The sequence below is a fragment of the Salvelinus namaycush genome, chromosome 4 (genome assembly GCF_016432855.1).
Source record: "Salvelinus namaycush isolate Seneca chromosome 4, SaNama_1.0, whole genome shotgun sequence".
Taxonomy (NCBI): domain Eukaryota; kingdom Metazoa; phylum Chordata; class Actinopteri; order Salmoniformes; family Salmonidae; genus Salvelinus; species Salvelinus namaycush.
In genome coordinates, this window is record NC_052310.1 from 53,943,996 (window position 1) to 53,958,603 (window position 14,608).

At 40.5% G+C, this 14,608-nt stretch overlaps 1 protein-coding gene across 1 annotated transcript in view; it reads left to right on the forward strand.

Moving 5' to 3' along the window:
- zcchc24 (zinc finger, CCHC domain containing 24) overlaps positions 1-8,982 on the forward strand; it is a 53,133-nt gene extending 44,151 nt beyond the window's left edge. The window contains exons 3-4 of the mRNA XM_038991998.1: positions 1,172-1,336; positions 7,881-8,982. Of these exons, the coding sequence (XP_038847926.1) occupies positions 1,172-1,336; positions 7,881-7,994 (279 nt within the window). The 3' untranslated portion in view covers positions 7,995-8,982. The remainder of the gene's footprint in view (positions 1-1,171; positions 1,337-7,880) is intronic.
- Positions 8,983-14,608: the final 5,626 nt, after the last annotated feature.

Below are 14,608 nucleotides of genomic sequence, written 5' to 3' on the forward strand. Positions count from 1 at the left end.
AGTATGATGAGGAGGAGCCCCTCCCAGGGATATTAGCCTCTCGCAAGCTTTATTTCATGGCTGGCGGAGTGTGTGTGTGTGTCTATGTGTGTGAGACAGAGTGTGGCCGAAAAGCCTTCTCCTCGCTCAGTCTCAGTTTCTCAACTCTCCAAATGTTACAATATGCTGCATGCATAGGAAAAATATAAGCACCCCCCCCAAAAATAAAGAACAAAAAGTGTAGCATTAGTTAAGTAAACTTTTTGCATCAGTCTTTATCTCTTTTGTGTTCTCACCATCTGTTTCAGGGACCTTGACCTTCTGTATACTGAGATTCACCCACATGATATACACTACATGGCCAAAAGTATGTGGACACGCTTCAAATGAGTGGGTTCTGCTATTTCAGCCACAACTGTTGCTCACAGGTGTATAAAATGGAGCACACAGCCATACAATCTCCATAGACAAACATTGGCAGCATAATGGCTCGTACTAAAGAGCTCAGTGACTTTCAACATGGCGCAGTCAAAGGATGCAACCTTTCCAACAAGTCAGTTTGTCAAATGTCTGCCCTGTTAGAGCTTCCCCGGTCAACTGTAACTGCTATTATTGTGAAGTGGAAACATCTAGGAGCAACAATGGCTCAGTCGCAAAGTGGTAGTCCACACAAGCTCACAGAATGGTGGGGCCAAGTTCTGAAGCGCTTAGCGCATAAAAATCACGCTTCACCATCTGTCAGTCCGAGGGACGAATCGGAGTCTGGCGGATGCCAGGAGAACGCTATCTGCCAGAATGCATAGTGCCAACTGAAAAGTTTGGTGGAGGAGGAATAATGGTCTGGGGCTATTTGTCATGGTTCGGAGTAGGCCCCTTAGTTCCAGTGAAGGGAAATCTTAACACTACAGCATACAATGACATTCTAGACGATTCTGTGCTTCCAACTTTGTGGCAACAGTTTGGGGAAAGCCATTTCCTGTTTCAGCATGACAATGCCTCCGTGCACAAAGCAAAGTCCATACAGAAATTGTTTGTCGAGATAGGTGTGGAAGAACTTTACTGGCCTTCACAGAGCCCTGACCTTAACCCCATCAAACACCTTTGGGATAAATTGGAACACTGACTGCAAGCCAGGCCTAATCGCCCAACATCAGTGCCGACCTCACTAATGCTCTCTATTTTGTCCTCCCAGGCACGGCCTAAAGGTGAGGGTCTAACTCCATACCAGGGGAAGAAGAGGTGTTTCGGAGAGTACAAATGTCCCAAGTGTAAGAGGAAGTGGATGAGCGGTAACTCCTGGGCCAACATGGGACAAGAATGTATCAAGTGCCATATCAACGTCTACCCACACAAGCAGGTAGGACAACATATGTGTGTGCACGTGCGCATATGTGTGCAGTTGTGCATGGGGTGTTTGTGGGTGTTTCTGTGTGTGTGCTCGTGTGTGTGTGTGTGTGTGTGCGTGCGTGCGTGCGTGCGATGGAGTAATTTTGTATGTTGTAGACAAAATATGCAAAGTGTTCTTAATCATTATTACAAAACTCTCAGAATATGGTTTGACAACTCAACCTCTTTAGTCAGGGGTTTGTGTATAAATGGAGGGGTGTGTTGAAGCTACATTTGTTTTAATGGTGAAATAACAGGCCTCAGCCGAGGTTAATAAGGTCCAGATACAGGGAGGGAAATGTGGTCACATTAGTGGTCTCAGAGGATGCATCCCAAATGGCTTCCTATTCCCTATGCAGTACACTAGTTTTGACTATGGTATAGGGTGCTATTTTGGATGCAACCTGTGGCTGCTTACATTTTGTAGGCTGTTCCCAGCTTGCCTGAATAAAATATAGTAAAAAAAAAGTGTGCTTCAGTGTAAAGTAGGAGTGCTGATCTAGAATCAGTTTGCCTTTAGGATTACAATGATTTAGATTATATGGACGGCTGGGACCTGATCCTAGATATAAATGCTCCTAAATAATCTTAGGTTGTGTCGTGTCTACACTTGACACTTCAGGAGGTGGTCAGGGATGCATTGTGTGCGAATTTCTCCTCAGTCTGGACTGGAGTATGTGAGCAGAGCTGGAGAGGAGCAAGGAGCAGAGCGTGCCCAATTTGAGTGGAGGGTGGGTCGAGATTCCCAAAGGCTTGAGCATCGGTCTTCTCGCCCTCTCCAATTTCGCTCCAGTAGCGCTCCAGTAGCACCCCACGAGCTCAGGGCATGCCCAGCCCAGTATGCATTTGTAGTCTACTTGTGGGCTGCGGTAACCCATTGCTTTACCTACTGTCATGGAGTTTGCTAAATATTTTCATAAAGAAACTGATAAAATGCACAGGAGGAAAATCCAGGGGACTTACAAAGATATTTTACCTAAAAACCTTAGGCCTACCTATAGAAAAATAAAAAATATAACTCTGCATCTCTGCCCAGCCTGGCAAGAGTGGCCAAACGGGTGTTTAGCATCCCCAGTGGTTCTGCAAGTGTGGAGAGGATATTCTCCGTTATTCTCTGTTGGTTAAATTGTGATGTTAATGAATGGAGCGAATTTGGAGTGGTATTTGGGGGTTTTCTAGGAGCGCGGAGCGGTTCTTAGCAGAGTGGTTGGAAAGTACATGGAGCGCTGGAACGGGAAAAACCCCAACCACTCAACTCTGCTCACATGCTCTGGTCTGGACGCATTCAGGCTACCGAAAGCGCATACAGTTGGTGACACATTTTCATTATAATGTTGGAGGAAATACGTTGCTAACATGCGAGGAACGTGTTTGCTGGCCTCATAAATGCTAGCCAGCTAGCAAATATTTATTTAAAAAAATAATTGTTTGGGTAGTTATGCTAACCCGTATGCAATCCCTTTAGCTTTGCTTGCTGGCTAGCTACAGAGGTTAGTAGCTACAGTAGTTCGCTACTGGCATCTGTTGTTGTTGAGTTATTAACATATTTTACCTATTCTACCGTTTGTAGAATGCATACTAGCATTTTAATATAGCGCAGGATAAGGGAATCCGGACACAGTAGACACATTTAAATGTAGGTATAGATGCATGACATGTTCGGAATTCCATGATCAGAAATCTATCATCAGAATACTAAAGCTGCATGAACTGTCAAGTCTAGGCACGGCCTTACACTACTCTGAGACACTTTGTGAATATGGGCCCAGAGCTCTGTCACTTAAACTATTGATCTCTCAAAAGCAATAAACTCCAAGAAACAGTTTAACTAGATGTTATAAGTAACTGTCCAAATATGTGACATCCAGAATTGTATTATCATTATCGCTGTCATTAAATATTTCTTCATTCAATTAACTTGAAAATGTGTAAATGTTTTGTTTGTAGAATTGGAAGAGCTTTAGACGTAATTCCCCGGTTGCAAACATTACATGTAAATAACACACTCAATCTAATCATATTTTCATTTCAACAAATTCAGTCAATTCCACCACTTAAAATACAGTTTTGGCTGCAGGGGACCCAACTTGTAGTTCCCTGGGCCCTGGTCAAAAGTAATGCACTATATAGGGAATAGGGTACCATTTGGGACATAGACCTACCCCGCATACTATGGAAAGAGTATGCACGATTCGCTCTGCTAGCAATAATGCTAAATTGGACAGAAAGGAGATGCCTTTTCTCAAGGAGGCTACGTCTTCACTCGCTCTGATATTAAAGGGGAAACCTGGTATTGCATTTCTGCAGCCCAATCCCGCCAAGTGGCGAGGTGACTGCTTTGTTATTGTTGTTGCTTGAATCCCAGATTGCCCCTTTAAACCATTATTGAAAGAGTGCAAGAAAACTTTATGGGAAAGTGAAAGTAGCTGTTGGGCTCTGTACAGTACATTCTATTGTATCTCTCAATAGTGATGATTGGCCACTTTAGCTATTTCTCCCTCCCAGAGTTTGGGATAATCGGCCAAACTCAAATGTACCTCTAGTCCCTACCCACAATTCGTGCACTTTTTGAGATCTGAGAGGGTTGGATAGAAATTTGATGAACGGTTATACAGTGTCCGACATAATTATTGGGACAGTGAAGCGTTTTTTTCTTCTTTTGGCTCTATACTCCCCACATTTGGATTTGAAATCAAACAATGACTATGAGGTTGAAGTACAGATTGTCAGCTTTAATTTCATGGTATTTACATCCATATCGGGTGAACTGTTTAGAATTTACAGCACTTTTTGTACATAGTCCACCCATTTTAGGGGAGCAAAAGTATTGGGACAAATTCATTTATATGTGTATTACATCAAGCTTGTGACTTTACAAATATGTTGGATTATTTGGCTGTTTGTTTTGGTTGTGTTTCAGATTATTTTGTGCCCAATAGAAATTAATGGTAAATAATGTATTGTGTCATTTTGGAGTCACTTTTATGGTAAATAAAAAATATAATATGTTTCTAAGCACTTCAACATGAATGTGGTTGCTACCATGATTTCAGACAATCCTGAATGAATCGCGAATAATGATGGGTAAGAAAGGTACAGATGCACAAATATCATACCCCCCCCATAAATACTAACATATTTTAACCCGCAAAACACCAGTCTCAACGTCAACAGTGAAGAGCCGACTCCGAGATGCTGGCCTTTCTAGGCAGAGTTGCAAAGAAAAAGCCATATCTCAGACTGGCCCATAAAAATAAAATATTAAAAGATGGGCAAAATATCACAGACACTGGACAGAGGAACTCTGCCTAGAAGGCCAGCATCCCAGAGTCGCCTCTTCACTGTTGACGTTGAGACTGGTGTTTTGAGGGTACTATTTAATGAAGCTGCCAGTTGAGGACTTGTGAGGCGTCTGTTTCTCAAACTAGACACTCTAATGTACTTGTCCTCTTGCTCAGTTGTGCACCAGGGCCTCCCACTCCTTTTCTATTCTGGTTAGAGCCAGTTTGCGCTGTTCTCTGAAGGGAGTAGTACACAGCGCTGTACGAGATCTTCAGTTTCTTGGCAATTTCTCGCATGGAATAGCCTTCATTTCTTAGAACAAGAATAGACTGAGTTTCAGAAGAAAGTCCTTTGTTTCTGGCCACAAATGCTGATGCTCCAGATACTCAACTAGTCTAAAGAAGGCCAGTTTTCAGCTGTGCTAACATAATTGCAAAGGGTTTTCTAATGATCAATTAGCCTTTTAAAATGATAAACTTGGATTAGCGAACATAATGTGCCATTGGAACACAGGAGTAATGGTTGCTGATAATGGGCCTCTGTACGTTCCATTCAAAATCAGACGTTTCCAGCTACAATAGTCATTTGCAACATTAACAATGTTTACACTGTATTTCTGATCAATTTGATGTTATTTTAATGGACAGAAAATGTGTTTTTCTTTCAAAAACAAGGACATTTCTAAGTGACCTCAAACTTTTGAACGGTAGTGTACGTTTTTTCAAGTCATGTTTAAAAAATGATCTGAGCGGTAGATCTCGGCCTGCATTTTGAATCAGAAAGTGATCTTGGCTCAGAAAATGTAGGTTACCACTGGTGTAGGGGACTAGGGGCACAAGTGCATAGGGCGTAGGGGATAGAGGATAGGGCATAGGGTCTAGGGGTTGCTTGCTGCTTTGGATTTGGACATACAGCTACACTAGGATTTGCATGGATCTTCATCCATTCTTCAATGCCATTGAGGGTTCTACTAAACTGTAGCTATGGTCACGGTCACAACACCATAGATATTCATATAATGATAGAATGCTTCAAGCAATATCAGGCGACTTCATCAGATCAAACCGATGATTAAATGTATTAAGTCACCATTAAGCGCAGCATTCACAGTGATTATTCTCACCAAAATCAGTCTTTTAAAACGGCAGAGAAAAGTCTCTGTTCAATGGAAACAGCTTGTGGGGAAAGCATTCTCAAACGCTCTTTTCTGTGTGTGTGTGTGTGTGTGTGTGTGTGTGTGTGTGTGTGTGTGTGTGTGTGTGTGTGTGTGTGTGTGTGTGTGTGTGTGTGTGTGTGTGTGTGTGTGTGTGTGTGTGTGTGTGCTTGCGTTCTTGTCTGTGTGTGTTGTGGCTAGCACCACACTCGCAGGCAAATTCCACACATTTGCAATGTCACCCACTTCACATATTTCCCCCTGTCAGCGTTTGAGAATGAACCACTAACCCCCAGGTACTGCAGACACGCACACGCACGCACGCACGCACACACACACACACACACACACACACACACACACACACACACACACACACACACACACACACACACACACACACACACACACACACACACACACACACACACACACAGCTTGGCTCCAACAGAAAGGACTGAGGGAAATGAATTAAACATTGTGTATTTTTCTTATCTTCCGACGTTGGTATCTGATTCCCAGATACGCTTTAAACTGCAAGTCTTCATGTCCTCGACAGTTCCTGTTAGGTGGTGAGGTAAAAAGCTATCCTGACCTGAGCCCTGACCTTCTAAATAGCATCAAATAGCACATTAGTCCCAGGAGTCTTTGACTGATTCAGGCTCAAGATCAGAGTGAAACAATAAGATCAACCATCACAGATGAGTTACCTTACATTATAGTATTCTAGACCGTCTGTGTGCTTCTATAGTTTTCACATTTCATGACTTTAAGACAGGCATCCGGATATCTATGGCCGGATGGAATCTGGTTTTGGATTGAAAAATATGTGTGGCATTCATTCAAAATAAACTAATCATGAAAACAGTTTTATCCATTTAATAAATACACAGACAAACCGGACAGATGCAGTCCTTCAGTCCAAAACCCAAGATGTTTAACTATCAGATACTTTTTCCTACGAAACATATACTTTGTCATCAAGTACATCATATTTTGGAAGCCAAACTTAACATTGTGGGTTTGTTTGATATGTATTTCATGTTATTATCAATAAGCCTTTAAAGCTAGTGGCAGACAGTCAAGGCGAAGGCTGTCTGCATTGTCTTCTTGCTCTGGTCCTTGGCAACCTGGGCCTTTATCCATAAAGTGTCTCAGAGTAGGAATGCTGATCTAGGATCAGATCCGCTCTGTGCATATCATCATATTCATTGTGATCTAATAGGCAATACTGAGCTTAGATCAAAGACACTTTATGAATACGGGCTCTGGTTTTGACAAGTTATAGAATCAGTCTGAGACTGTCTGTCTGGAAAAAATAACAGTATCATAAAAAAACTCTGTAACAACAATGGGTGGGAAAGCAAATGATTGCTGAGGGATTGTATGTGATCGACATCCAACAAACCGTTGGCGCTGAACGATACCCTCTGTTGTCCTTCATATACTTTCCAACAAACCATTACTCCCAGTGGTGTAGCTGGTATTTTCATGCAGGTTTATATCAGCAAACATGTGCCTTGGACCTCTTTCTGGAATTATAGCATGTAGGAGGGGGCTCTGGTCAAAGGTAGTGCACTACATAGAGAACAGGTTACCATTTGGAACGCAGCCTCTGTCATTATATCGTGTTAGCTAGAGAAGGAGATCTGTTAGGGTTATTTGCCTCAGCTCTGAAACCAATAACAGAAAGTACACTGACTCCAGGTCAGAAAAAATCCAGGGTTAGTTCTTGTGGCCTGAGATTTTGGAATATAACAGAGCTGGTTTGAGTCCCAAACAAACTGCTGGCAGATTGAAGGCTTTGTGTTGGGTGTGTGTGTGTGTGTTTGTTTGTGTGAGTGTGGGGTGAATTGTCAGTGTGTGGTTAGCACCCAGTATACTGTAGAACTGAGGTTAACTCTTCCCCCTGCCATGTTTTCACCATTGCAAACGGTTTATATAGTGTGTATACTTGTACGTGATGAGTCTCACTCTTCTCTTTCTCTACCTCCCTCCCTCCCTCTCTGCCATCCATCTTTCTCTACCCCCTCTCCCCATCTCTCTCCCTCTCTCCCTACGTAACTCTCCTCCCTGTTAGCGTCCATTGGAGAAGCCTGATGGCCTGGACGTCTCAGACCAGAGTAAGGAGCACCCTCAGCACCTGTGTGAGAAATGCAAAGTCCTGGGCTACTACTGCCGACGCGTGCAATAACACCTTAATATATACCCCCCCCTTGCTTCACTCCTCCCCACCCTCTCATCCATCCTCCTTCTCCTCTCCCCATCTCCATCACCTGTTCCTCACCCCTTCCACTCCTCCTCCCCCTCCCCCACTCCATTTCCCATCCCCTCTGAATTAGCCGGTAAACCTACTTTTGGGGAGGTTTGTCACTAAACACAGTTCCTGGTCATTATCCCTACACCTACTGGCCCTTTCTTAATGGTAAAGGAGTGAGAGAAACTGATCCAAGATCTGTACTTAGTGATTAAAAGCCCACAAAGTGCTCTTTCTAAACAGTGATAAAACCCCACAAAGTGCTCTTTTTAAACAGTGAAAACTTGCCTAAATAATTGTATGTAAATATCCTCAATCATGACAGGGCCTTGTAGCCTTGTGTACCCCACGCAATGTGTGTGTATAATGTGATATTGTTCTCACTGACAGTATTGCCCTCTCTTTGGTTTCATTACCTCACTTTGGGCTCTGTTGATTTTGTGGTTACAGAAGAGTTTTCCCTGCCAAGTGAAGTGTGTGTGGATGTTCTGAGTATTAAAACAGACAGAGACAGGGCTTCTAGTGATGGTAATGTAACAAAGGTCCCTAAACCTTCTATCGTCATGGGTTCAAGTCGGGGTCAATGTCTGGTCAAAGGTCAACCTATACATTAATAACTGTGAATGAATTATGAATTGATTATTGATTGATTAACTGAGGGATACCGCACCATACATCCCTGGCTTACATGTTATATGTGGTGTATTTATTATTTGTCGTCTGTTTGTCTGTTGTGCAATTTTGAATTGATTTTAACTGGGATATATACAAGTAACTGTCAAAATCTAGGTAACACCAACATAGTGTCTTAACAGGACCAGCTTCAATGAACTGTGGCATAGATTCTACAAGTGTCTGGAACTCTATTGGAGGGATGCGACACCATTCTTCCATGATAAATTCCATCATTTGGTGATCTGTTGATGGTGGTGGAAAACGCTGTCTCAGGCGCCACTCCAGAATCTCCCGTAAGTGTTCAATTGGGTTGAGATCTGGTGACTGAGACGGCCATGGTATATGGTTTTCATGCTCATCAAACCATTTAGTGACCTCTTGTGCCCTGTGGATGGGGGCATTGTCATCCTATGGGGCATAGCCATGGTAGCCAAAATAATGGCAAAAATCATGGCCTACCCAGCATTTTTATACATGACCCTAAGCATGATGGGATTTTAATTGTTTAATTAACTCAGGAACCACACCTGTGTGGAAGCTCTTGCTTTCAATATACTTTGTATCCCTCATTTACTCGTGTTTCCATTATTTTGGCAGTTACTTGTATATGAATGTGTAGTAGTATAGGTGTGTGTTTTTATATCAAAGTATTATTGTGTAACTGCTTCTACTTGTCTATAGAAACTACTTTAGGTTGAGAATCGTTCTTCGTTTAGATGTAGTACAGTGATAATAACATTGATGTTTTGTATTTAACATGCTATGCATTTACGTCAGCAATTAATTAGTGTTTAGGTATTAATCGAGACTAACAAATTGACCAGCTTTGAAAATTCTTGTCCAAAGCCAAATGCAATAAGAGCCGTTTCTGTTATGATAAAGACTGAATATCCAGTTCCTCTTAGCCAATATAACATTCATATTTAGACTCTCAAGTGTTAGATTGAACCTATCTGCAATGCTGTAGTCTTTTTTTGCCTACCTAATTTGACACTTTACTTCCAAATAATCATTTTATTATTGTAATGAGTTCCTTGAAAAGTAATTCCGTCCTGTACTCTATGTATGCTAACAATATTCTTATTAAGGACTCAGCTTCAGTAGTCTATTTGGTGTAGGATGCCGGTAGATTGACATGGTAGTTTTCAGTTGATTAGAACTGGTATTTAATCTGGTATATACAGTAAATAAGTAATCCTTATGCATTTCAAAGTGGTTTTGTAGTATACATATTGCGTTTGCAAATTCACATCTTTTGTAGGACTCACAGCTGGCCAATAGAGCTGTTCCAATCTTGTAACGCTACTTTAAGACAGCTTTATTTACCTAGAAATATGACAGTGAATCTAACTAATATCTTTTTCCAAGGGGTTTAACCCCTTCATAGTGTGTCAAACAGGTGACAGCAGTAAAGGATGTCTGGGGAGAGAGAGAGGTGAAGGGATGTAGGTAAGATGAATATAATGGTTGGTGAAGAAAAAATAAGTGGGAAAGTTGTCTTGTAACTGACATAGCCATGTTTTGTTTATCAGAGGACGTTTTGTAAGTGTGATGATGGATTAAGTTTACGTTTCTGTGTGTTTGATACCACATCATGATTTAAACATTAAATAATGTCTTTAATAGAGGAGGTAACTAACCATTATCTCTGTTTTCAAAGATATAGGCCTGTACTTTAAACTTTATCGTTGGAGAATCTAGAGGGAAGAATATCTTTGATCTAACATTTTGTAACATTAGGTATAGTTGTATTTTAGTGTTAGAGGTTGTTTACACTTTTGGAACATTTATTTTGTGAGTATAGCTGAAGAGAAGTTTGCTACCAATTTTCAAAGCTGAGGTGTATTTTTCAAATCAAACACATTAGTTTCTCAAATATTTAGAATGTGTTTAATGGTTCTATAAAGGTTGAATTAATAGTTGTATATTTTATATTATCTTAAAAGTACCAATGTGCCTTGTAAAAAGAGAATAATTATTTTGAAAAATTTGAAGGAAATGAAATGAGGAGAATTGAATTTAGTTTGGAGCTGGATTAAACTAAGTAACTCTGAGGTAGTGTTTTGTCAAGTCTGATGCAAGTTCAAGATGTGAATACAAATGGGAAAACAATAACCTTACCCCGTTAGAACTGAGAAGTTTCAACTGGCTAATGTCTTCCTCGACACCATTTTTTTTAGTTTGGGCACAGTAACTAAAGCATCTGGCAAAAACAATCACACACACTGTAGCTAGTCTGTTGTCATGGAATCAACAACGATGTTATTTTGAAGTCAGTACACTAATGTGAATGAGGTTTGCACTAAAAGCTGTATACCTCATCCTCGTTCTCCGGGATTAAATCTGATCTCATTTGGGTTTTTAAAGGCGATTTCCGATTGAGACGATATGCAGTGTTTACTGTGAATGGGATCTCCACAAATGCGGGAACATTGCCTTTAAAAGCTGCAATGCCTATAACTCGTGATCGGATTGAATCCCGTCCTTGAGATGATAGTCTGTTTATGACTTAATGATTGATTTAACAAACACAAGTAGGAGTTTAGTCTGTTATCTTTCATACAATGTGTGGATACTGAACAATGCCTTATGCATAATTTGTCAAAACTTGGACATCACACTCAGTTGGTTTTAGTTATATGGGAAGGTGAATGATAGTTAGCCTGGTTCCAGATCTGTTGGTGACTCTTGACAACCCCTATAGTCATTGTGACAGCACGATCAGATCTTGAACCAGCCTACAGGATAGTAGTCTACTCATAAAATATTAGGCTTTATAATAGTGAGGAGATGCATCATAGCCATTCTATGGATATTGTATTATCATCTGAACAAAAAGGGTTTATTTAATCATATTTGATGTGAATCGTGTATTGATATTGAGGGTTTCGTTCGTTGATTACAGGTCATAGCAGATTATTATTTTCTCCCCACATAATGTTGGGATCAATTCTATATTTTCAGTACTGTAGCTAATACTATTTATCTGTTTCTCTATCATATCTAATAAGTGTTATAAAACCAACTACAACCGAGCAGAACACTGCTGATATCCTATCTTTACAATATATTCTAGTCTTTATTCTCTTCCCAACAGTAGTGTATCAGTATATTGTATGGTTTCCATTAGCCATCTCCGTTAGCTTGGGTATTAGCCAACTAACCCTAGGCCTAGATTCAATCAGATCAAGCGTTAACCAGCAATAGCCGGCAGCTGCACAGCTGATGGGTTGGAGGAGTCGGAGGTATAACTGCATTGGAGCTGTCCAATCAGTGAGCAGCTGCTCTTGATCATTGTCACGAAGCCACACCCATCCCACTTGCGTTAGAAGATCAGAACGAGAAAGTGTAGGCTATATAGATTAAATAATTATGCTCAAATTGAAAATCATTCAAAAAAATAATGAGGCCTCCCGAGTAGCGCGGTGGTCTAAGGCATTGTAGTGCTAGCTGTGCCACTAGAGATCCTGGTGCGAGTCCAGGCTCTGTCGCAGCCGGCCGCGACTGGGAGACCCATGGGGCGACGCAGAATTGTCCCAGCATCGTCCGGGCAGGGTGGGCACAATGCACGCTGACACGGTCGCCAGGTATACAGTGTTTCCTCCGCGGTTGGCTTCTGGGTTAAGCGGGCATTGTGTCAAGAAGCAGTACGGCTTGGCTGGGTTGTGTTTTGGAGGACGCATGGCTCTCGACCTTTGCCTCTCCCGAGTCCGTACAGGAGTTGCTGCGATGGGACAAGTCTGTAACTACCAATTGGACACCACGAAATTGGGGAGAAAAAGGGGTAATAAAAAATGAATAAAACTAAAAAAGATTTCTATCAGCCTAATCGAGGTGTAGATTTCATCTCACATTCCAGTCTTCGAACTTGTGAACAATGCTGCATCTCTTACTGCGACTCCTTGAAGCCAATGGCAATGCCATTCTCCACTTTAGGTACAGTACAATGCCAGGAGCGGCTTGTGAATTTGACAACTCTAACTCAGTTCCACCTCCGACACCACCAAAACAATCGCTATGCAGATCTAATTGAATAGAACCCCTAAAGTGCTAATACTGATCAAAATTGATATGCATTAGGCTTATGAGTGCTCTGACTTTTAAGGAATATAAGGATAAGAATATCCTTAAGAATATAAGGAATATCATGAAGAATATAAAGAAAATATAAAATTGCCCAATATATTTTTGTGGGATAGTCTGATTCCGTCCAGACAAGTTTGTGAAGAAGAAGCCATGTGTTTGAGATGGCATAACGAGCCAATGGAAGCAGTTCATACAATGTGTTTATGTATTTTTAACGTATACAAATGCATTTTCAGATGTGTTTTTTGTCTTGAATTTAGGGCTGGATTCAATCGGTATCGCGGAAGAATCGCAGAAGATCAGCGTAAAAATGTAAAGGTCATTTCTGATTGAGCCGACATAATCAGCGTGTAACGTGAATGCAGTCTCCACGAACAGGGGAACATTACCTTTTAAATGTAATCTGCGCCATAATGCGGAGCTTCCGTGATGCTTCTGCGATACTGATTTAATCCAGCCCTGACATATACTTGACTTTTAAAGTTCCTTTTCAGTATGTTATTTTCTATGAAAGATTTGTGTATTTTGGAAAAAATACTTTATAGATGTAAAAAAACAAACAAAAAAAACGTTATTTTTCCCGGAAAATACATTTTACAACTGACTGTTTTATGTATATATTAGATGGCCATAATTTTTAAGGATCTTAGCTCCTCTGAAATGTAATGCAATTTTGAAGCTTTCTATGTGAAAAAGGGCCTATATTGCTGAGAAACAAATAAAGCTGGGAGTTTTTTGTTGATGTTTTACAATGACCTGAGGGGTTTATCCTACAGAAATATTTATGAAAAGATTTTTACAACACTTTTTTTTATATAAAATAAGCAACAGTTACACTAAGAAGGAAATATTGAAATACATAGATTAAAAAAGTTGGTACATAATTATGAATACCCTTTACTCAATTATAAGCCATTGTGTGGTTTTTTTGCGGTTAGAAACGTTATCAGTATTGCATAACCCAGAATGATACCCAAGTGCTTTAACTAATATGTCAATGAGTTACAATTTGTGTCCTTTGAATAGCATTCATTCATGTTGTATTACGAGTATTGCATTATTATGAAAATTCTATATCATTGATTAAGATGTTACTAGGTTAAGCAATAATACTGTTTTGTTAACATGCAGAAGAAATCATCTTTATGTTTGAATGACTGATACTCGCCACTATAAGCACATTCAACTGTGAGTTCTAGTTTGCCAAAGCAGCTACAACAAGGAACTATTGTGAAATAATTAATTTTATTCATAGTGTAGTTAACCCTGGACTCAGGGGTAGACGTAACATAGTAAACATAAATCTGTCTCCCTCCGTGTAGTATAATATGTTATGTTTTTCGTATGGTATGTTATGAATTCCAATTTGTTGTGGGTAACGTTAGCTAGGTGGCTAACTGGCTATAGTTAGCTAGGCTAGGGGTTATGTTTAAGGTTAGGGCTTAGGTTAAAGGGTTAAGGGAAGGGTTAGCTAACATGCTAAGTAGTTGCAAAGTTGCTAATTAGCTAAAACTGTCCATGATGAGATTCGAACACGCAACTTTTGGGTTGCTAGACGTTCACGTTATACACCTGCCCATCCACCCCGACCAACCACCCTACTTTCGTTTTTGCCTTAAGTAACTTTCTGTCTCATGTAGCCATACCAAACCTAACATGTCATACTAATTTGAGTGTCCTGAATTTATATTTAATATGTTACGTCTAGTCTATGAGACCAGGCTGTAGTTCAGAGTGTAACTTACTTCTGTTAATCAAGTTTGTGAGACAAAATTACTATTATAGAGTTT